This window comes from Pezoporus wallicus, unplaced genomic scaffold, assembly GCF_028554395.1.
Source record: "Pezoporus wallicus isolate ANWC-B61680 ecotype Strahan unplaced genomic scaffold, APGP_CSIRO_Pwel_v1 contig_6275, whole genome shotgun sequence".
NCBI lineage: Eukaryota > Metazoa > Chordata > Aves > Psittaciformes > Psittacidae > Pezoporus > Pezoporus wallicus.
In genome coordinates, this window is record NW_026636901.1 from 886,840 (window position 1) to 911,884 (window position 25,045).

Genomic DNA, 25,045 nt, shown 5'->3' on the forward strand with positions numbered 1-25,045 from the left:
TGTAATGAGTTTTCAACATCTGAATCCCTCATAAAGGTAAGCATTGCATGTCAGAGCTCACTACTGAAATCTCAGAGATTTACAAATCAGGACTGACACAACCACATGCCTGTGAAAAAAAAGTCATAGGTAAGTTATTTTAAGGAAGTAAGTTTGACTAGTTAGTTTGAAAACTGGAGAAGAAAAGGCTGCGTGGAGACCTCATAGCAGCCTTCCAGTATATGAAGGGGGGCTATAGGGATGCTGGGGATGGACTACTCATTAGGGACTGTAGTGATAGGACAAGGGGTAACTGGTTCAAACTTAAACAGGGGAAGTTTAGATTGGATATAAGGAAGTTCTTTACTGTAAGGGTGGTGAGGCACTGGAATGGGTTGCCCAGGGAAGCTGTGATTGCTCCATCCCTGGAGGCGTTCAAGGCCAGGTTAGACAGAGCCTTGGGTGATATGGTTTAGTGTGAGGTGTCCCTGCCCATGGCAGGGGGGTTTGAACTAGATGATCTTAAGGTCCTTTCCAACCCTAACTATTCTATGCGTCTATGATCCTAAAACAGAATTCACACCCTCTGCTGAACCAAATGACTTATGCTTAAACCCTAAACTACAGTTTTAAGCTTTGCATTTGGAAGAATTAAACATTTTATGTTGCTTAAAACACTTTCCCTAAAATTTCCTTAAATGTTTAACATCTTCCTCATCTCTATAACCCAACCCTTCCTCACAGTTTGATTTTTACAGTAATTATTATATTCAGCTCTCGACTGACTGCCTTCTCGTGGCACTCTGGCAAGTGTACAAATATAAAGAAAAATACTGCTTTCTTTTTCAGGGCTGTACTGAAGTGCATCTTATTACTATTCCTCGTGCAAAACAAAATGATTTTCTGTGCCTCATGAGGCAAATCAAAGTCTATGTTAGTCTTTGCTATAGTTCAGAAGCAAATCAGCTGCCTGTGCAAAAAAAAGGAACAAAAAGCTGACAGCAAACCCCAGGAGTTTTAAAACAATAATGTGCTTTTAATGTTCTCACGTTTCTCTAGGCCCTGAGAACAACCTAACTGAATTGGATTTGACACCCTCTACAGGTCCCTTCCAATGTGTATTATTCTATGATCTACAGCCACAGCAATAAGGAAGAGTGGCTGGTTTTAAGCATTTCTGGTAGACGTGTTTCTAGGCTCATTTTTCAATCCAAAACTTCCACTGCCTTTGGAAATGTCATATCCCCGCAACTGTTAGGCATAACTTGCTGCCTGTCCTAAACCCACTTTTTCTACGTCCATTGCAATTCACTGGAAATTAATGCTGGGGGAAAAAAATGTAATCAAATTGAATTTATTAGCTCAAGACAATTTACACTGTATAATGAGATCTGTGATACACAATAAAATCCATATGCCAGGAATCCTTTGTATGTAGTACAAACTTAAGGGTACCATTCTACCAGTATTACCACATTTCCAAACCCAAAAATCTAGTAACACGTGATGCAAACATGGAACAGGAATACTAAACAGCATGCAATGCTTAAAAAGGTTACAAAGCCTACATTACTTTACAAAAAACTCTCAAACTATACCGAGGCATCCAAAATTTGTTTTTACTCTTGCAAGTGTAAAAAACAGTCCAAACATTTTAGAACCATTTCAAATACTGGTAAGACTTTTGATACTTTCTTGCATTTCAGAATCAGATCCAACAGTATCAGTTCCAGAGCAGTTTACTGTCTGCTGTCTGCTTTGGTCTCCGCTTGCTCCATCATTTGGAATTGCCATTTCATTTGCTCTAGGGATGCATTTCTTTGAGAAACAACTTTTGCTTTTGTCTCTAGAAGCACCACTGGATATTCTGCTGCCATTACTTTTAATATGTACACTGGAATCAGAAAATGAATGCCAACCGGTAACTGATTGCCTTGCTGATTGATGCCCTTTTGCTTGTTCATTTTGTTTGACTCTCCTCTCAGGGGATGTTGGAGTTGTATTTTGAGGTTTATCCTCTTTGTTTTCATTTTCATTCTGTGAGCTGGGCTGGTACTGCTGCCCAGAAGCCTGAATGTCTTCTGTTTCTCTAAGAGCAGAGAAGGCACTTTTCACAGCCATCTGGGATTGAAACGTGCCAGGAAGAGAAGCTTCGATGTCCTCAGCTCTGTTCTGAAATAAGAGATTATAATAAAGGTACTGATGCAACTAGAGAAAAAAAAAAAAATCCAGTATTGCAACTGCCATATACTAAAATCTGCACAGCAAAATAAAGTCATCACATAATATAGGAAAGACTCAGAGAAAACGGCACCACCTTTATTACCTTTCAAAGCAAGTGAGTTTCACAAGATTGACAGGGTGATACCGATACAGTTTCACATCTAGCTTGAACTTTATACTACAGAAATGTGTCAGTTACACTAAAGCAGCCAAAGCCTAGTCACACCTATTATTCTGAAATACCTCACAGTTTGCAGTAGTGTGGTCCCAATAGTCTAGCCCACAACACCTAGCTGCTACAAGAATCCAAACTAACCAATACTAGGAGATAAGTATGAGAGTAGTATTAAGTGTTAGTCAAAGCTTTTTGTAATCATCCTTTGCCATGTATGCTTTGTACACTTAAAAAAAAAAAATTAAGTTCAGGCTTCTAAGTGTAGCTGAATTTGATAAACAATTATTCAAACTGAATGAAAAAAGCTTATGTCACAGTGCAGAGGAGTCTATCAGCTGAAAACACTGTGGCAAGCCAAACAAATGTCAAAGAACCTATAATAACTGCTTTATTATGTCAAATAATTTCAGCAGATTCAAACTGCAAAACTGGAAATTGCTTTCCACACCATTAAAAACCCCAACACTTTTTACCATTATGATTTATAATCTCATGGTGTTCTTGAAGAATCTGGAACACTTAATGGGGAAGACATCTGGTATAATAAACATACCAGAATGCAGAATGAATTTTAGCATGACAGTATCCAACTTGGACAAGTTTGCAGGCTGCCAGTATCTTAATTTTTCATTCCTTTAAAAAAAACTTAAGCCTGTTTGGTTGGTTTTGGGTTTTGTTGTGGTTTTTTTTTTGTTTGTTTTTTTTTTTGTTTTTAATGGGAACTTTAGTATCTCCTTTGAAAAATCTGCAAGGTGTTCTACTTACTGTCTTCAGAGTAGAAACTAAAACCTTATGTTGTTAATATTCCAAATTTTTAGTTGCCTTAAATTTGGCAAAAAATGGCCCGCACAGAAATCTCACTGAAGCAGACATGGGCACTACAAGTACTTAACAGAAAATTTGTGCTTTTCAACAACCTTATTGTACCCTCTCCTATCAGACTAAGATTTTTAAAATACTATACATCACTATTAAGTGTTTCTAAAAAACATAGTCACGGTATCTTCAGTTTTTAACAGATGTATACCACTATAAGACCTTTGTATTCTGGAATAAGAAACAACATGATTATCACCAACATTTTCTTTGGCAAATTACAAAATATACTCCAAATGGTAATCACTTAAATATAACCTATGTTAATCATTGAATTGTTGTGATCTGTATAAATACAGCTACAGCAAAAGGTTGTATTATCTTCATGGATCATTTTGTAATCATTACTTTCGGTCAGAGGGGGATAACAGCAGAAAAGCATTATAGTATCAAGTACATTGCCACCAGCATTCCCTCCACAGACTTACTTTGCTATTCTGGAGAAGTTCATGTCTTTCTTCTTCAAAAGACTTCTCCTTTAGCATGTTAGCAGGCTTACTGAGAGTAGAATTCATCTGTGGATCCCCCAAAAGACCAAAATCTGATTGGTCTATCCCAGCTAAAACAGCAAGTTGTCCAAGTCTGTAAAATACAGTTTAACAGGAAATAACACACGCAAAAAAATTATCATGTGAAAAATCTAAACGTTCAAAACCAGAAGAAGAAACAGAAACTATTTGAAGCTTTGAGGATAGTTTTTTCCATTGTCTTCCAAAAAGCCCGAAATAGCTTAATAAAGATGAAAATAAGTAGCTAAAGGTATTTTCAGATCTTTGCACAAATTAGGCTGAAGGTTCAAAACTGTCAGTCTTCATTCAGTGTTATGAGGTTAAGAATGAAGTTCTCCCAGTTAGCATTGACGTCAAACCAGGATGCTGACAAGCAGACTGCCTCTCAGGTAGAACAAAGATTAGAACTCTGTAATTCAAGCAGAAGACTGGTGCAGATCTCCCAACTAGCACAATTGCCAATAGCCAAATCCAATTACATGCTTCATAAATACAGTCATGTTGTTTCACCTGCCAGCTTACAAGTTGGCCAAACCCACACTTGTGTGTTTTAAGCCCCAATAATAGTTGATAAGTTGCAGCCATCAATCGACAGCATAGCGTATTATATATAGAACCTTATTGAGAAGAGCAGTCTTTGGAATTGGTATTCTATAACTTTCTGAGCAGCTCCCTATTATCATGAATTGACAGAGGGCCCATCCAAAAAATTATTTTTTACATAGGGGAAAAGAAGAAGAGACCTCAGCAGAAACAGTTAAGACTTAAGTGATGACCTACCCAGCATCTTTAAGGAGGTCTAAAAAAGCGTGGAACTTTTGGAAAGAGCTCTCAATGCTGCCCAGAACACCTTCATCTTCCAAAATCATGTTGGTTACTGATTGCGCATGAAGAACCTCAGACAGGGAGACATTTAGATTCCTTAATCTTGCGTTTTCAATTTCCAGCTATTAAGGGTAAAAAAAAAAAAAAAAAAAGGGGGGGGGGAGGGAGAGGAAGATAAAGTAATTTCTACCATTGTCAGTTAAATCCCCACAAAATACCCAACACCTCCTTTGCAAGCCTATAGAGCAGTATCACAAAGAGATATACCCAAACTAACTCTTGCAACTGATACAGAGCTTCCTGCACCAGAAATATTCAGGGCACTGTTAGACTGAGCTCTATGCAGGTTTGTTTATCCATGGCTGGCTGCAATCCCATGCTACCATAGTGAAATTGCTGCAGGCACTCAAAACTGCTGGCTCAGCACTGTCTTCAGTACATACAGAATGTTGAGAGCAAGTGCAAGCAAAAAGATCAGCCTTCCTATCATGTTGTTTTGCATGTATTATATGCCAGATTAACACCAAAGAATTTATTTTACTAATAAAAACCTTAAGGAAGGCCAATGCCCTCCCTTATACTCACCCCTCCGTAACAGAGGGACTAGATATGACTGCATCTCTCCCCTGCACTGTGCATCCCAAACCTGAAAGTTTAAGATGATCCGATTTCTCTCCACATTGAATATTAATCAAATAAATTGAAAGTTGAAAGATAAATCTAAGGATACACACGGTTTTGTGTTTGAGGGAAACACTAACTCAGACACTTGTTTAAGATTAGCTATGCAATCACTTCCATCGCAGGTGTTCCTTCTTCCATTTTTTATGTGAGGACAAAAATTATAAATCTGTGTAGTGCACTGTAGCTGTTAAACTAGCACCAAAATGAACAGGTTCAAAGATTACTGCTACTTAGTTTACCCCTTCTCCTGAGACAAGGTGCTACATCTAACACAACAAGTCTAGCACAAGAGATGAATATTTCTTGCACTGGGTATTTAGCCTAAGAAGTATTTAAGTATTCAAACAACCAACATCCAAACAACCAACATCCAGAAGTGCACTCCAAATTACTGAAGGACGGGGATGGCCACACTGGAGAACTACAAGGAACCTTGTAGACTGAAGTCATTTGTGTGTATCTGCTCCCTGTACTGTGGAGTACCCACTTGTTGCTCAAGCTCCAAAGCGTACCAGCACCTTCATTCCACTCCAGACCACATTTAAAAACCAAATCCATTTGTTTACATTACCTTACATGCAAATCTATTACAAGAAATTCTGCTTACTGTTGCAAAAGAATCTTTTTAGTTCAGCAACAACAGACAGAGGGGAAATAGACCTTACAATTCAACTGTGACAAGTTGTTAAGTTTCGCTCTATCATAAAGCAAAACTGTGCCTCAAAACAACTGGCAACTATGGCCAATGTATAAAACCATCCAGCACTTTTGTTGCCTGCAGAAACAAAACTTAAAAATCAAAGTGACAGAATAAGTCAAATTAAAAAACATTTGCAACAAACAGCTTTTCAGCACAAGCCATGATAAAGAAGGTGGGAGACCTCAAAGAACTATCCATTTGCTACAAATTGCAAAAAGACTTAACCACTTTCTCGAGAAAAAACGAACATCAGAATGCTCCAGATCGTAATACACCAAATGAATGAAACATACTGGAAGGGTAGCTTGACCCAGAGTTCATGGCTTTGGAATAGGATCCAGAGAACAAGCACACATTACTAAACCAAGATTTCATCACTGCCCTCAGGCTAGTAAATGATCCCTGTGACTTTGAACTGAAACTCTGAAAGCTACCACATTAGAGGTCATTGCTAATTACTCCTAATCAAGCAAGTAGTTTGATTGGTGCATCCTTTAAAAGTAAAGATGATTAACAGTTAAAAATAATTACCTCCGTTATCCGTTCCTCAGCCTTTACTCTGGCGCTCTGTTCTTCCCTTAATTTTTCCATGCATTGTTCCAGCTCCACCTATCAGAACACAGATATAAACTGTCACAAAATTTATTTTAAAATGTCAGATCAACATGCAGTATTATGCAAAAGCTCAGCACGCCAAATTAACAACTATCACATGGGATTCCAAGCAATAATTTATTGTCTACAAAAACACATGACAGAGGTCCACTAGTAAGTAACTCAAGGATGAAAAAAATTAACACAGGCAAGTAGAAATAATAGTGATTCACTTAACAGATTTGCAATATAGCAATAGGTAAGATTATGGACAAGTCTCTTGGGCCTATGACATTACCATCAGGAATGTATGTTCTTCTCTACAACTTCTTCTTCCACTTAACCTTTTCAAACCTTATTTTTAACCTCATCAATGCTCAAACTGGGCTCTAAAAAAGTCCTTAGTTGCCATACCTAGATTTTTAGAAGGCATTCTTCATCCAGGACTGTATTCCTTATTACAGCAGTAGGAATACAAAATTCTGAACTTGGCTTCACTTAGTGGTTCAGCAGAAAATATAAGTTTTTCATAATCCCAAGGTGCTTGAGTTAAGCATCTTAGTGCTGAATTAACAAAAACAATACCAAACTTTAACATCTAACAAACATATTCTAGCCTTACTCATGAGGTGTCTATACTTGTATTTTAACTTTTCGCTCCAAGAAGTGAATCTCTCTGCTTCAGTGAACAGTAGTCAAGATTTAATGAGCAATACCATGTATTCTCGTACCACGTCAGAGTGTCATCATCTTTAATTACAGCACATAAAGTGGAAGAACAAATAGGATTTTTATTTCTTGCATGCCTTATCACAACCTTCTGGTTCCAAAGGTAAAAACCATCAAAATTATCAAGCTGCTGTATTTTTCAGAGGGTAACCTAGATGAATGAACAGTATGCAAAGCTTCTTCATTTCTCTATATATGTTGTATACCTGCACATAACGTAACACAGGACACTGCTTTTTGTACACACCTTATCAATCAGTTCTACAGAGGAGCAAAGATCCAAATAGTATTGAAATCCTTTTTTTACAATCAAAAGCTTATTCAAGCACATACTACTGTACTTCATACAGGCAATCAACTGGGAAGACTGGTGCGTAATAGAATGCATAGTGAAAATAATCCTTCTGCAAATGCAAGGAGGTCCTCATAGGTCTTGTAGGATGAGAGGGACTTTTGCATCTAATTCAAAGATGAAGTTTCTAAAATGTTTCAGATATAGCCTGCCGAGTGACAACCAGTCAGAGGGAAGACTATCGGTCTGGCCCCACTGGCCAGTGAAGCCTACTCCCAAGATCCCTAGATTAAAACCATCCAAGCTAACTATAGAGCTAGAAAGCGAGTCATATATTTATCATCTGAACATGAGAAAGACTCTCAGACATCAGAACGTACAGGAAAACCACATTTCAAAGAGTATTTGGGAAGAGATTTAACAGTATCCAACTGCCATGATATAAAAAAATTGCCTCCAGGTATCAGGTAAGGGGGAAATCTCTGAGGAGAACTCTAAACAAAAACCACAGTCTTATCACAGTCTAACCCAGAACATGTGGAAATAACAGGAGCTAGAAATCTCGTTACAGATACAGAACCACATCACAGAAAGTAGCGCCCATAATGTTCTACATTCACAATTTGACATGTAAGCTACAATCCTTACAGGCTTTGAAGATCAGTCACAGGTACCACAGACTTGAAGAGTTCTTCCAGTTCCATTTACAGTGTGTGCGCATATGCATATGTATTTCAAAGTTTCTAGGGTGTAGGGTTCTTTGGCAAGTAACTCAACTTCAGAAACCACAGTTCTATAGTAATTTTGTTCTGGATAGACTTTAGACAATGCTAAATGTAACAGCACTGAGCTTTTTCTTCACATTGCTGGTTTGTATTTTCAAAAGGCAAAAGCTTGGAAAATGGTTAAATTAAGATTTTTAAAAGAAATTTTGAGGGTTTGTAGCATTACCCTGTAGATGTACACAATATTTGATGATTATGAGATGACTTCATGAAAAAAAATTACGAAGAAAGCAGCTATATCTCCTCATAAGCAGTATCAGAAGCTTGCATTTAAAGGGCGATGCCTTGTACCTGGGCAAACATATTTATCACCATCAAATTACATGTATGCTTTATTCTTTGATTTCCTTTTGAGTAATTCATTATCTTAAGCAGGCCTCTAGTCTTTTGCATAAAAAAGCTCAAAGACAGTTAAATGCAGATCCAAGTTATGAGATTGAGCCTTCTAGTAGTGTAGTCCAGAAAAACAGAACTGATATATTTGCTATTCATCTTCAAGGCTATTTGTAGCCCTCAGAATTACTCTATGCAATATGACAACTCACAACAGACACAGGTATAAAACTGAAGTTTATAAACTAAAAGCATAAATATACAAAAAAAACTTTAGGAACTAATTTGCCATGTTTTTCTTCTTAATTACACTGTCATCCTTATTTTTAAAGAAAGGTTACAGTGTAATCTCTACTTCAACATAATTCACATAGTATTAACATGTAGAAAGAATTACACTGCTAACTATATTAAGGGTGAAGTTCTAACTTATATTCTTATTTAAGGATTTAAGAAAAATCTGGGAGTTTCTTCAATTGCATTCTTCATCACAGACAATTCTGACATTTCAGATCCCATCTAGTGAAAGGGAAGAATACTTATCAGTTCTCATTTTTCATTTAAGCAGAAATTCAGCTTCTCATTAAAGAAAGGATTTTGACTTTTTGTTTGGGTTTTTTTTTGTTGTTTTAATGAAAGCACAGCTAACACCATTTCACTAAATGGTACCCTTAAAGCCTCTTTTTAGAACAGAAGGATGCAGGGAAGTTTGTAAGGACTTGCATACTAAAGTGAAAGTCTGGTCATTTAGTCATATCAAGGAGTGTTTGAAGAGCTTTTTTGGCACACTGGCACTATAAGGAGCTCCTGCCTCTTACCGTTTGTTCTGTCTCTGCATCCCATCATTGTTTTAGCACAGCTGGTTGTCCCACTTTACTGAATGGCTGTGCCAAAGCCTGCTACAGATATACACTGGCTTATTTTCCAGCTTGATCAGTCCACAAGTCAGCTCCTCCCCCCCTCCAAGCAGCTCTGCAGTAACAGCTGTTTCATAACAGTACCTAAGCCCAATTAGTGCACATAAAAAGGGTCCTCCACTTCCCCTCACACATGACCAGCCACAGACTTCTGCCACTTATACTGTGCTCCAGTTCTAGGACACAATCCCATAAGCCAATGTGAGCCATTAAAATGGCAGGAAACTAATCTGGAAAAGTATCACAATCACTGAATGGTCAAGGGTGGAAGGGACTTCTGGAGGTCATCTGACACAACCCTCTCCTCAAGCAAGGCCACCTACAACAAGCTGCCAGGACCACATTTAGATGTTTCTTTAATATCTCTAAGGAGGCATACTCCACAACCCCCCTGAGCAACCTGTGCCAGTGCTCAGTCATGCTCACAATACAAGTACATCCTGAGGTTCAGGAGAAAACTCTTGTGTTTCAGTTTGTGACCTCTGCCTCTTGCCCTGTCACTGCGCACCACAGAAAAGAGATGGGCTCTGCCCTCTTTTCACCCTCCCTTTGGGTATTTACATATACTAATATGGCCCCCTGTGAGCCTTCTCTTCTTCAGGATGAACAGTCCCAACTCTCTCAGCCTTTCCTTACAGCAGAAATGCTCCAACCGCTTCAGCATCCTCATGCCTCTTCACTGGAATCTCCCTAGTATGCCATGTCTCTCTCATACTAGGGAGCCCAGAACTGGACATGGCTCTCCAAGTGTAGCCTCACCAGTGCTGAGTGAATACAGGAAAAGGATCACCTCCATCAGCTGACAGTATTCCTCCTAATGTAGTCCAGGATGCCATTCACTTTCTCTGCCATAAGGGTATACTGCTGGCTTGTGTTCAACTTGGTGTCCATCACACCCCCCAGGGCTTTTTCTGAAATGCTGCTTTTTAGACGGTCTGCTCTCCGCATGTATTTGTGCATGGGGTTGTTCTTCCCCAGGTGCAGGCCTTTGCATGTCTCTATTCAACCGAATGAGCTTTCTCCACATAAACAAGTTGAATCAAGTCACTTTATGATCAGATAAATATGACAAAAAGACACAAAACCGACTGAAGTAAAAAATTGAATACCATTAAGGGATGGAGGGGAAATAGACCTCACAATTCAATAGTGAGTTGCAAGTTTGGATCTGCCATAACGTGAAACTGTGCTTTGCGTAACAAACCAACATAACAAAAAGGATAGGGGAGGCACAGAAACAGTTCGAGACTGCTTAAGCATCACTGTTAGATGTGTAAATACGGCCTAAAAAAGTATTTTAGCTTTCAAATCCAGAAAAATCAGTAGAGTCTGGGCCTTTACAAGCACAGGAAAATCAGAACTAATTTTGGGGTAGGTTCCTAAAATTTCTAGTTTTACCTCCCTGGAAGCTAACATAAAGCACAAATTACCCCTCCCTTACACTTGCTCTATATGTAATACTACAAGTAACGCTGACAACACAGGTCAATATGACAACCCTTCCGCAAACCACAAAACACGGTATTCTTCTGCAGTGTGTCCTGAAAGTAATATTCCTACTTCTTCAAACACCAAGAATTAATACATCAAAAATACATGCTTTTCTGAAAGCACTGTCTTTTCTGTCTTTGGTGCAATAAGCATCAAATACAGTTTTGGTGCAATATGCATGTGACATGGAATTAATTCCATGATTCCAGACACAATGCTCTTCATGAGAATATTGAAGCCACTGCACAACACAATGTCAATATATTGCACACAAACAGTAATATAAAATCACCTACAAAGAAGAAAGCTGCTATACAACTATAAGTCCCAGCAACATGTGAAAACCTTGAAAATCTTCCTGAACAGAAGCCCAAGAGAGAAAAATGGTAGGCCTAAAGAAAAAGTACTTCCACTGAAAAAAGAAAGCAGGTAGTTATTTATGCAGTATTTGTAGAGTTTTTTTGCCTTCTACCATAACTCTAAGCCACTCTAACCCTCCCATTACATATAGACCTGTAACAGTAAGTTTCAACTTCACTTCACTTACATAAAGGCAGTGTTCATATTTATACACATGAACACTTCATTCAACCAGTGAGAATCCATGACAATCACCACCAAAACCAAATTGACTATAGGCCTTATTTTTAACAGTATTCATTTGGAGGCAGTGCAGATTCTCCAAACAAAATCTGAATCTTAACCATTTCAGAAAAAACACAGTTATTCTGCCTGAGAGTGCTACTTTACAATACTGCTAGATTACCTCATCAGCGTTACTGAGGTACTGAAACACACCATTTGTTTTCCTTTCCTTTTATGAGAACATTTCCTGTGAAGACATTTGCAGCAACAGTCAGTCTCGCTACTGCTAGTTTTATAGAACTGCCAAAGAAGCAGAGGGAATAATAAAAAGGAAATTGAGAAGTTTATACCAAGCTCAATTATAAAACGGAGCTTTAACAAACTTTCAGTTATTTCTGTAATTACTTTTACACCACAATAATTACAATATATTAGCTATTTTCATTTCTGTAATTAGAAATAACATTAAATTACATTTATAAAGGAAACACTTGGAAGGAAATACTACGAGCAATAACACTCATCAAAAGATTCGTTAACCATGAATCAAGACTGAAACAGAGAAATTATGCATGTTGCAGCTGTGTGTATTAAGTGGGGTTCTTCCTCATTATGGCCTGTTTCAACAATATACTTATACTGTACACATCTTCATTAGAACTATTCAGTGATTGGAAATCCAGTGCATATTTGATGCACATCTTTTGAAACTGAAGCCTGCCTGACATAATGAAGGATAATTAGTTTTTTCAGAAATCCTGCCGCATGACTGGTTATTAGCTTAACCATAATTTTCTGAATAAAACATGGTTTAATTGATGCAATCTCCCTTCACGGATTTTAATGCACAGAACATGCCTCTTACCTGTAACTGTTGGTGCTTTGTTACACTAATCTTATCTAATGATTTTGACAAATCAGGGTAGTGGATAACGACATCTAAATCTTCTGTGTCTTCGGTTTCAGATGCAGAAGCACTTTCCACTGTCACTTTCACAGGAATACCTGTCTAATTACATCAGAAAACCACACCCACTCACAGCATTCATTACACTGTGCAATAAAATTCAAAGACAGTACTGAAAGCTTAATTTAAATGCAGCAGTTTCCCAGAATCCCTTACAATGCATATACATTGCCCAGCTATGCAATTTTAAAATTAATTTACATCAAACAATATTTAGAAAAAAAAATTTGTGTGCATGTATTGTGCATATAAATGGCAAGGATTTAGTAGCAAAGGTGGTCCCCATGAAGAGCAGCCAGGGCTGCCCGGTGCTGGACAGCTGTATCCAACCCACAGCTGGGCCCAGCAGCCAAGATGGCTGTGCCTCAGGGAAAGCATATGTAAGAAAGGCAAAAAAATGCCAGACATGCAGAAGAGGAGGGAAAAAGAGTGAGAAAGAGCAGAGGGAACACCAGGCTCAGAGGAGGAGGAGGTGCTCTAACAAACCGAGATACTGATGACAGAAATGGGAGTAAACTAAGTATCAAAGAAGTTTCAACCAATTGCTTACATAAGCTGTTATTTTGCATTTCTCAGAGAGAAACTTCTCAGTGAGTTCTAGTCTTAACTTTTAGACAGTAATATTCTGTTGAGAACACTTTCATCTTTCTTTTCAGGCATGCATCTGTTAAATAAACCATCATATGAGAGAGAGAGTGTACCTCAGTCTTCACTGGTAACTCTTCAGTACTATCCACTGGCCCTTCTCTAAAGTTAAAAAAATAACACTTTTGAGAAAATTAAATTTATAACGTATCATTGCCATTTCATTTCCAAACACAAGACTGTAGGACAGGTGAAGAAGTGAGAGCAAAACCAGCAACAGACATTGCACTGTTTCTCTGTAACTCTCATTACATCCTCATTTTGTTCTATAGTTGTGATAGAACATTAAGTAATTTTTTGTTTATAAAGCTCCTATTTTGAGAGGCTAAAATTAAGGGAATACATTCATAAAATCCCAACCAAAAACTGTTTCAAAAGGAAGCATGATAAGAATATTGTGGCTTCCATGCGCAACTTTTTTTTTTTTTTTTACTTCAAAGGACTTAGATGATCACAATCAGTTGGTATTGGGGGAGACAGAGCAGAAAAAGGTGGAAAAAAAATCTAGGCACCTTGAACTGATTACCAAATCAAACTATGCAACAAGTTTAGAAAACTAAATTGCATCTTCAGCTACGGTAAGTTTGATAAATAATTAGTAACAAGGGAACAAGCAAGCAAGATGGCTTTGGTTGCGGAAGTTTTTTTTGCTGCACCTGAATAAGGCCATCAAATTATACCTGTTTGGGTATTTTAAAAACCTACTGAAACAGAATTTATGTAACATCCTCAAAAATACTGTAAGCAGAAAAAAATTATGGATGCAATATGTGATTCTGTGTATAACTTTTAAAAACATATTTTAAAAAAACTAACATTGCTCTCTACTGTATTTATCATGCATGTTTAATGCTTTAGTGTTTTCCCTTGTACTATGAAAACCTCACCTGCACCTCTTCGCACGTTCTGCAGTCCGCCACGGAAGGAAGCCTTTTGTGCCTGGTGGTAGTGGTTTTGGTGAGTAACTGTCTTTCACAGACATACTTTTTTTCCCAGGACTTACAGACTTTTTAGATGGTAACCCTGTATTGAACAGCAATGGGAGAAAAGTGGATTCATTATACGTAATTATTTACATATAAATTCACAGTTTACCGTTTCTAAATAAAATATCCTATGTAATAAAAGGGACTGTCAGAAATCTACCTCTCGGTCTAATTTTGCTGAAGTGCTCAAAAACTTTTTGTTTGCTTCTTAGAATGAGGGGTGGACAGTTTATCCGCTTGCAATTATAAACTGGTACTTAACTGCTATTTTAGGTTGATGTAAGAAAGATATGCTGTTATTCAAAAAGGAAGCAAATTTTTGTAGCTAAGGATTTTTATTTACATTACTGATTTCAGATACCTAACTGTCTCTAGTGGGAGCATGCACAGTTCGCGCAGATAACAGGGCTAACTATGTGTTTCAAATTGCCCTCTAGTGGCTTTTGTGAGAAGAACGCCGACTGAGTAACTGGCAAAATGTTTATAGCTAAAGCTGGTCCTCTTGTTGATCAATTCTACAGAACACTAGCAATATCGTCACCTAAGAGGAATAATGAAATGTCGTCTTCACCAGTCCAGTCTTCTGTTGCTCTTTAAATCATACTCTATAACTCAAAGTAAATTTAGATAATCTAGCATGAATGATCACTCTCCCCCAAATTCTGTGTAAATTAAGAAAACTGTTCACCTAGTATTTCATACAGATAATCTCATGAGAGCCCAGGTTATTGTTTCTCTGAAATCATTAAAACAACTAATTTTTTAATAGTATAGAAATGCATAACTATCGTAATAGGGTTCCAGATTTCAGTTCAAACAGGATGAGTAATTTTCACCTCCTAACTCCTACTCTTCAAAAACAAACACCAAAAAAAAAAGGAAGAAACCACTAAAAACCAAAATCCACCACAATTATATTTAAGTTCAGGCATTTTCTTCTTCCATCACCCTGGATCCCCACAGTTTAATTGTACAAAGACTTCAATCTGATTTATGCTTACCTCTCTGCTTCCAGATAACTAGAGCAAAGATGAAAGACAGCCAAATGTATTGCAGCAGAAATTTTAGTAACTGACTAAAAAATAGTGTGTTACACCTATCAGTACATAATTATATTCAATATTTAATTATATTCAAGATACCCATGTTATTTTAAGCATGCTGTTTATAGTAGATTTACATGAAATTAAAAAAAGTTAGAACATTCTGTACATCAGTAAAAAATGCATACTTATTTGTTCTGGCAGAGGACCGTCTGCTACAGAAAGGCTGTATCATCAGAAGAGCCAGGCAACTTAGTTCAGAACTAGTTAGAACTAGCTCTAAAGTTAGAACTAGGCAACAACTGACAAGCTTCCTAGAAGTGAAAGCTCATAGGTGAGAATGCACTCAGAATAAATATATGCAATGCTTTCACGTATCTAAGTCAGCATTTCCTAGCATTCTTCCAGCCACGTATCTAGTAATACTAAAAACAAGAGCAAGTTTTGTACAGAAAACACTGATGGTAGAAGACATGTTACTGAATGAGGAATAAATGGATTTTTCTTTTTTTGAAGGAAAGTATTCTGCAAAATACTGACATTTAGATACATTGATTATTTCATAATTAAAGCTTTTAAACATTAAAAGATTAGTTTGTATACAAAAATTACTACAGTCAGAGAAAATAAAGACAGTATTACCAATACGAATAGTAGCTTTTCCTTTTGGACCACTTCCGAGGACAACAGTTCTCCTCTTCGGTCTAGTTTTCAAAACATCCGTGGAAGATGGAGACATCAGCCACTTATACTGGATTTTTATTTTTATTTTTTAAACAGAAAGACAAATTGGTTTAGTAACTGGTATTAAAAGAGGTGCATATTTAAGATTAGAGGGGGTTTTGTCAGTTATATGGAAAACACTGCTAGTTACAGAAAACTTACTAAACTGTAAAATTAAGGAAAAAAAAAAAAAACCAGAAAGCTCAAATTCAAACACAGATTCAATGCAAGTCTGAGTGCTACATTACCAGAAAGTGTTCCCAGAACACCACTATAATATCCCATCCAATATTTTCCTTTCTCCTGTGCAAAACACTTCTCCTTTTATAGTAAAAAAAAATGGCATCAACCCTATAAAAAGGAAACTCTGGCTTTTGCATTTCACTCTCAGAAAGCTGGCTTGCTAGGAATGACTGGCTCAGGCCAAAGTTCTCCAGAGTAGTAAAAGCCTTCTTAACAGAATTTTGTATTACCAAAAATGAAGTTAGTCTTTCTAAAAATATGAAGTTTAATTTTCACTTCCTATAATGAAAACCCCTCCAAACTATAATAAATACATAGTGGTAATCAAAGGCAGTTGATAGACTTCAAACTTCTTTTATAGCAACAGCTCTATTAGTTAATCATTCCAGGTAGATATTAAGTTTTGCTGTCACTTATTTTTCAGTGTGCATCTAGCTTTAGTTAGTACACACTCTAGCGCTGAAGCAGCTGTTGAAGGAAATGTAGTTGATCGCAACACAAAGCTTACCTCAAGAGAGCTCTAAACCCCTCATCATAATACTGGAATAGTATGCTGAAGTTATTCACAGCCAATGCACAGGCAAGATTAAAATGCCATGGCTGTGCTCTAGTTTAGTCCACATTTATCATTGGCAAGAAAACCCTTATACAGAAAAAAAAAAAAGAGTTTTGAACTCATGTAAGTTTTGCTGGGTCTACAGCTGTATCTGGCTCCTGAGACAAGTGAATTGTTCATTTTAAATAAAAAAATAGACAGAAAGAGAAAATCAAATGGTAAACTTCAAAGAGCAAGAGTATCTTCATTTTGGTTTACTACACATAAAAACGATCACAAAGTTTATCTAGTCCAGTAGCCTGCCTTTTGTCTGGGTGTCTGCAGCTCTAACAACATGCAAGTAATAAAGACAGTGAACATGTTAAGACAGTGTTGAAAAATTACTGTCATTGAGTTGAGACTATGAAAGCAATTTGTTTTATAGACACCTTGAGTGAAATTTTCCTTTAAGTTATTTAGTCTTTCTCAGAATCTGCACAAGCTTTTACCACTTACTACAATCAATCTACAGTTACAATCCACTATACTAGCAACACAATGCTGCTAAGATAACACAACTTCCCTGTTTTAGCTCCCATCAAATCTAAAAGCATCAATTAGCAGTAGGCATCTCTTCCTGTAAACTTGAAAGCCCAATCAAAAAGGTAAGCACCTACATGCTACTGAAAAGCAAACAGATACAACCAGTTTTCACGCAGAACTGGATGGAAGAGTTGTCATGGCTTGTATCCAGTAAGCAAGTGGTGACAGTGTATTACAGACTATTTATGGCAGCCAATAAATCTTTTGTAGTTACGGTGGCTTATTACCATAAGTCCAGTCAAAAGCCCACTGAACTTCTCTTTGTAAAGCAACACAGTAGCACCTTAATATATTTTCTGCATAAGCAAAACCACGGTGTTGACAAGATCAGATGGCACAGAACACAGCTATGCCATTTCTCTGATTCAAACATCACTTTTCTGAGTTTTCCTCATGAGAATTATGACAGTTAGCCTTTGGCACAATAAAGAGCCGAAACTAGAAATGGATGAAATTGGAGGCAGTACTAGGGATGATCATCTATGCAGCTTTAGCTCTCTGTGGGGCGATACAGTCTGAGTTAGGCCACTTGCTGCAAGAGCAGACAGCACATTAGTTTCACAGAGAATTATATCTTCCACTTTATGGTCATAGGCTAACATGAGTCCAACTGATTCTCCATTTTGCACCAATATGAAATCCAGATCTCTAGCAACTACAATAGGTAAAATTAAAAAAAAAAACCTGCACTAAATTAACTAATTTCAAAGTTTTCTCCACTACAATAAAATGGATGAGCACATCCTTTTAAAACCTCACAGATTTGAAGGCAGTACACAGATGACAAAAGGAAGCAATGCAGATGCTAACTGACTATATTCTGTTTGAAAAGCTTAAGCTACAAGGAACAAACATTGCTCCTTTAAATTTGTAAATGTAGTCTATAAAAAAAATGGAAAATCTGAAAAATAACTGGAGTTTATGTTAAAAAATAGAACCAAAGTGCTAGTTAGATACAGAATTTAGAATATGCTGTTAGGACTCTCACAAATGTACTCATTTTTACTTGTGCATTGGGGTTTTATAAATCAAACAGCTGAATTTTGACTACTGACAGAATGAAGGAACAGTCCTTGCAGTTCTTTCTGTAACACATCTTAGTGAGCAACTGTTTCTTTTCATTAACACCTCTGACAGTTTATTAATTTATTCCCTCAGTTCTGACCCCTTAAAAAAATTAAAATAAAAAATAAAAAATAAAATTAAAAAGCCAAAGAACACCACACCACTAACACCCCACACACAACAAAACAAAACCCCACATCACTGACTTTCAATATAGAGCACATGAAGGCACTCAGGCACTCCTCAAAGAAACTCAACTGATTTTCCCTTCATAATATCCAGACTTTTGCAACTAAGATGAAAGCAACTGTAAATCCTAGATTAAGGTAGTAAATGTTTCACTTTCAAAAGTCTATCAACCTCAAATTCAAATATTAGCATTCATCTTGCCAACCAAGTGGATCATCCCTTGAGTGTCTGCACCATTCCCACGATAAACTGCAAATGTTAGTACAACAGCCTACTCACAGACCTTATGAAATAAAGTATCTAGGCTGGTTTTATTTGAGGAAGAAGAAAAGTTATTTAGCAAGGTTATGGTCAGTCCTTTTTCGTTCACATTGTTAATGAGGTATGAACAATTAAGAGCATGCCAATAACACTACCTGCATGAATATAAAACAGATGTCTTGGATGATCTCTTAGTACATAGGAGATTACCCAAAGAGTTATTTCTTTTCCCAGTTCAATTTTCCAATCATTTTGAGCCTCTCCAGGCAAATGCTATTTTCATGTGATCCCTGAAACATTTTAAAAGTGTTGATTGCATCTGCAAAGGAGAATGAGTACTCCTTCACAACCAACCTCAATTTCTCCAAAAGAAGTCTTAAAAACACTTGAAATGGGGAACTTTAATCCCCAAGGATCCTACACACAAACTTCTCAGTTTACTAGATACTCCCTACACAGATCTGCAGCTCTGACTTTTAAGCCTTTTCAAAATCAGAAAGAGCAGTAAGTTCTAGAACAAGAACTGGGATTGCTGCAGCTCTGTGAAACCAACAGCAAGAATACACTCATTTGTTTGCGGTCTCCTTTGGGAACTGAATCTAATTTTTATGTTACAAAAACATAGAACTCAGTATTTAAATAGAATACCTAATCATAAATGGTCCAGATATAGTTTATGCATGCCATTGTAAACTCCCTGTGGACTATTAAAGATGGCAAGGGGTACTGTACTTTAACAACATGGTTAGCATCAGATAGTAATGACCAACTTAAAAAAATCCTAACTATGTAAATTATTGGCAGAAAAGTTTACATTTTAAAATGTAAATTGTGATTTCCTTTACTTTTTAATGAAAATTTATTACTACCATGTTAACAAGACAAGAAAGCCTTCCAGCAGTAGAAAAGCAATACTTACCTAACATTCTACAGTAACGCCCAAGTATACACGCACATTTCCATTTTTCTTTTCATTAAATTGATATCAGGTTTTACTACATATAAAACCTTAAATTACGTAAGAAATCATACAAAATGCCCAATAAAATATCACGTTGCTGCTAGCGTTTTTAGTTTTTTCCCTCTGATTTCTGATTTTCTGATTGTTTCATGTTTTTCCGATTGCTTTTTAAACTGCTTAGAAGTCAGTCTTCTGTTTATAACTAGAATAGCTGGTTTACCCCAAACAAAGATTACAAAGAACAGATTCACCCCAAACAAAGTTTTCCTTTAAAAAAAAACTATTTAAGAAAATGCAACAGCAGGTACAAAAAAAGCCCCAAATTCAATCCAAAATGCCTAACACATACCTCCAAATTAGCACTATTTCCATTCATAAGAACTTTTTCAATAACGCGTTTCATCATAACTGTATCTAGAATGAAGATATTTTATTAAGAATTTCCTGCATGAGACAAGTGTTCCAGCAGATCACTGAATAAACAGCACACACACACAAAAAAAAAACCACCAACAACCAAAAACCACAACACAACCAAAACAAAACCAAGAAAAAAAAACAAAACACAAAAAGGACAAAAGCAGATACAGATACATACCAATTAATGGATTTTTTCTTATGTCAAGTACCACTAATGTTGTATTAGTTTGAAGAGCATCTAATAATGACCTTGCGCCTTCATTAGATATTCCACACTGTTGCAAATCAAGTGCTAAAATGTTTAAGGAGGTATAAAAACAACCAAAAAAAAACCCATTATGATAACAGCCATGTGTAACACCAACAATACTTTCAGAGAATAAAATTAGAAACTGAAGTCAGTGCTACATGAACAACTGCTAAACAACTGCAAACAAAGGAATATACAAATCACAGTTAAGTAACTGCTCTTGACAATTCCTAGTAAATGTAATACTCCCAGGCATCAATTAACTCAACTGCCCAAGGTAACAGATACACAGCTTATGTCTGAACAGTCTGAGTCAATGCTTCTACATGTTCTTTTCTTGCAAAGATAAGTACATTACATGGTCATTAAGAAATAGTACTATTATGGCTTTGGCATTTATTTCATGTTGTGCACGCACAGTACCACAGAACGGTTGAGGCTGGAAGGGACCTCTGAAGATCATCCTGCCGAAGCCCCTGCTGAAGAGCAGACTTGCTTAAAGCCCGTACAAGACCTCCAAGAATGAAGACTCTACAACCACTGCAGGCAACCTGTGCTAATATTCAAACATCCCCACATAAAGACAGCATTTCCTGATGTTCAGGAGGAACCTCCAGTGTTTCAGTTAGTACCCACTTCTGCCTGTCCTGTCACCAACCACCACTGGAAAGAGCTTGGCTCCACCTACTTTACAGCCTCCCTTCAGATATTTGTGAGCATTGAGGAACCCCACCCTGAGCCTTCTCCTGGTTAAACAGTCCCAGCTGCCTCAGCAGTTGTGGATACATCTCTGTGGACTTTTGTATGTCCAGTTTGCTTAAGTATTCTCTATCCTGATCTGCACACCTGGCTCAACAAAACAATTTCAATAGTAAGTATGTGATTCCATGTACTGAATGCTATGACTTACACCACCATCATTAGCCATTTTGTACAGATACACTGTAGAACAAATAACTTCGCAAGAAAACTAGAGGACAAAACTAGATGACAACTGCATTCGGATACTTCGACAATTCAAAAGAAGAAAAATTTCCTTGGAAAACAGATTACTCTTTTCTAGCTAAACAGGCAGCTACTCTTCTGGCCACATTTGCTGTAACTGACAATTTTAAGTCTTCTGCCTGCCAGTACTGCATCTTAAGAGTCAGTATTTTACAATACCTTTTAGCCAAAGGTCCTCTCCTAGACAATCTGCAAAGGCAGTTGCTCCTCTATCTCCAACAAGCATGTTGCAGTTGAAAGTAACACGCCTCAAGCCCATCATATAGTCCAGGTCAGGTCTCCTATATCGCAGGCTTTCAGCCCAAGCTTCTTCATGTCTTTTCATTGCCTGGTGCTTTGCAAACAAAGAAACTGTTACCAAGTGCAAAGACAAAGCCATTATTGATGACACAGTCACAAATTACCTTATGTTTAAGGTAACACATCAGCATTTGGGTGCTGATATAAGAGTAACAGATACACTATTTCTGAGTTCAAGAAATACAAGTAATTTTTAAATATTACAGCTAAGTCGTGTGAACTCTGATCATCCAATTTGCAATGCAAATTACTAAATATGGCTACAAAACATCTTAATACCTTCTTTTTGACAGACAGACACTTTCAAGACATCTTGGAGTACAACTCCAGGAAATTATGCGCTTTCATGTAAACCGCTGCTAATTAATTAGAATATTCTACTAGTCACAGGCTTACTAAAGAGTTAATTAGTAACCTCCAAACTGTAAACTCGTTATTCTTACCCAATGCTTAAGAATACTTCAGAGATTTTTCAAAATCTGTGGCAATTAAGTAAGTGCTCCCTGAACAGGTTTTACATATTTAAAGCCCTAATTCTCATTTAAAGAAAATAATATCCGTTTACTAAGAAATACTGATGTTTACTAAGAAAAAACAGATTTAAATCCCACACCAGTAAACTAAGCTAATTTTGACATACAAAGTCACAAATTTCAGGACTATCCACATAATAATAATTCGAATACAGACTGCCCACAAAGTGCTTTGATGGATATACAGCTTGAAAATAAAAGAAAAAAAAAAATCAAATGTATTTAAGATCTTGTGAACATCTGGTTCTAAGAAAGGTGATTAAATTACCTTCAATATATTTGCTATATGTTCTGCCCCTTGCCATGTGAGGCTACATCCTGTGAAGTTTACACATCTGATATTAGCTGAATTCTTTAAACTCTGACAGATTGCTGAAGAAAACAAAAACATGCATGTTATCTATGTGCACCACAGCTGGATTATCAGAACACACTTTTTCACTGCCATATTAAGAAGTTGAATCAGCTTTAACAGGAAAAAGCCTTGACAAAAAACTTGGGTTGAAATAAGAAATATATTTTAAATACATTTATGTGTTCTAAGTTTATATATTTCTAACACATTTAGCAAAGCCTATATGAACAAATTAGAACATATTTTATTTCTGTTTACTTATGTAAACATGAATAATAAAAAGCTAACATCAAACAAATATTATGACTTGTTTTAAATAGAAGTATAAACATAATTATAAAGTACTATGGCTATTTTCTATCATGTAGTGAAGAAAATAAATTTTTTAAATGTTGTTAAATCGTGTAGAATAATGTGAAGATTGTTATTTTAATCACTATTTACCGACTTAGAATAGAAATACTGAAAAGCCTACCTATTTAAAGAACTAAAAAAGAGATAAGTGTATTTAAGGTTTTTTCATTCTGAACTTACTTTCTAATCCTCCATCTCCAATTGGACAGTGGGCAAAAGAGACACTCTCCAGAGATGATGCTGTGGCCAAGCCCTTCAGAATTAAAAACAGTACTTGTTAACTGGCTTGAAAGGCAAAACTACAAACAGAGCAAAGACTGAGTCACCCAAACTGCTCAGAACACTTTATGCTCCCTACAAGAAACAATAGGGGGTTCAGAGAAAGGTTAAAACGAGTGAACCTTAAAGTTCAGTTTAAGCTGGTTCATTTCTTTAGCACTGGAGGAGCCATAGCCTACAGGAAACAGCAGCAACCTCTTTTCCTAGAGGCTACATGTGTTCCAATAATACATCCTGAAGACCTGCTTTTATCTCCTTGGTGTCCCTCAACATTCCTTCTGTCATCTACATGAACTGCAGTTTCAGTCACAATCTTAAACTGCATGCCCCAAACACACAGCAAAGGTGTTGCTAAGAATGCCCTAATCAGCCTTAACGAATCAGGGCAAGGGAATGTTATTCGATTCATACAGGTTCAGCAAGAATAGTTTATACAAAATACCTCAGCAGAATAATTCATATAAAGGATAATACAAAGATACCTTAGAAGAGAAATAACCTCATCTGTGACAAATATTTATAAAATTTAAGTTGCTACTTCTCTATGTTCTAAGCATGTTTTCCATTTACTTGTATAGTAACATAGTCTCACCTTTGTTAAAAGTATTAGATCTCTCTCCCTCAGAAGCAAACCCTGCAGTTCTAAATTTTTTAGTACATCTGATATACTGAGACAGCATTTGACAGCTTTGCATAGTTGGCCAGTCAAGTCTTTTGATCGAATTGCTGGAATTCTCCTTCTAAAGTAAGTTTTGTATCTTTCAACACCTAGTAAACAACAAAAATTACACATCAGTAAAATCCAGTCTGTACTGACTTAAAGGCAACCATAATCACACCTTGCTTTTTTGATGCTTTTCTTGAACAAAAATACTTCCTTAGGTATAACAATTTCTCTACCATGTATCCAAGTAACAGAAAAGTTTTATGCAGCAAATTCTAAAATTCTACATCAACATATTTATTTTTTATAGTTATCAACACAAACCCGATTCTTCAAGACCATGTTGATGAAAAGCTCTTATTCCAATAGAAGTCAGAGTCTTATTATGCCCGATAGCATTCAGAAGTGGTATCCAATCAGCAGCTTTGATGCGATCTACAGTTAGATCAAGAGCACGACGACTCAGGTTAGCCTTCACAGATTTCAGTGGAACAGAGCCTTGAAGAGCACAAAGATGTTCATAATGCGAGTAGAAATCCAGCATGCACTGTCTTCTTACTTTGACTGACTCTATCATTTCTTCTATGTGATGTATGTCTCTCTAAAATAAGAGAGGAGAAAAAAGCCCTGACTTTATCCAATGGATAACTGATTTTGCAACAGTTTCAATTCAATATGCATACTCTAAACATGAACATGTTCATGTCTACTCTACAGCATTTACGTGTCTTTGGTGTGGCAGCTAAAGCACTGATGTCTTGTGATTCTCACTGCCTGTGAGAGTACAGCTGGATGAATAAAGGGGTGAAAACCTCCTGCATCTGCTTCCACTCGCTGCATTTTCCTCCTTATCAAAACTCACAGGGTTTTTTTTGCTCTTGACTTTTGCCTGCTACTTGAAAATGGTATTCTGAATAACCACTCAGGATTTTTTTTTTCTTTAAATTCTAACTGCCCTCAGCTGCCT

At 36.8% G+C, this 25,045-nt stretch overlaps 1 protein-coding gene across 4 annotated transcripts; it reads right to left on the bottom strand.

Moving 5' to 3' along the window:
* Positions 1-1,317: 1,317 nt before the first annotated feature.
* On the bottom strand, positions 1,318-24,679 carry CEP78 (centrosomal protein 78). 4 transcript variants are annotated; one of them, XM_057402124.1, is made up of 15 exons: positions 24,403-24,679; positions 24,007-24,182; positions 23,316-23,388; positions 22,695-22,795; positions 21,753-21,927; positions 20,517-20,630; positions 20,268-20,332; positions 15,981-16,089; positions 14,197-14,332; positions 13,366-13,411; positions 12,563-12,706; positions 6,503-6,580; positions 4,543-4,709; positions 3,682-3,835; positions 1,318-2,151 (listed from the first exon to the last, which is right to left on the bottom strand). In XM_057402124.1, exons 1-15 carry the CDS (start codon positions 24,653-24,655, stop codon positions 1,645-1,647), a joined length of 2,298 nt encoding a protein of 765 aa, XP_057258107.1. In that variant the 5' UTR covers positions 24,656-24,679; the 3' UTR covers positions 1,318-1,644. The 4 variants fall into 4 exon arrangements, with proteins under 4 accessions (XP_057258107.1, XP_057258106.1, XP_057258109.1 ...); XM_057402123.1 differs by having other exon boundaries at positions 22,695-22,798; XM_057402126.1 differs by lacking the exon at positions 24,007-24,182 and having other exon boundaries at positions 24,403-24,556.
* Positions 24,680-25,045: the final 366 nt, after the last annotated feature.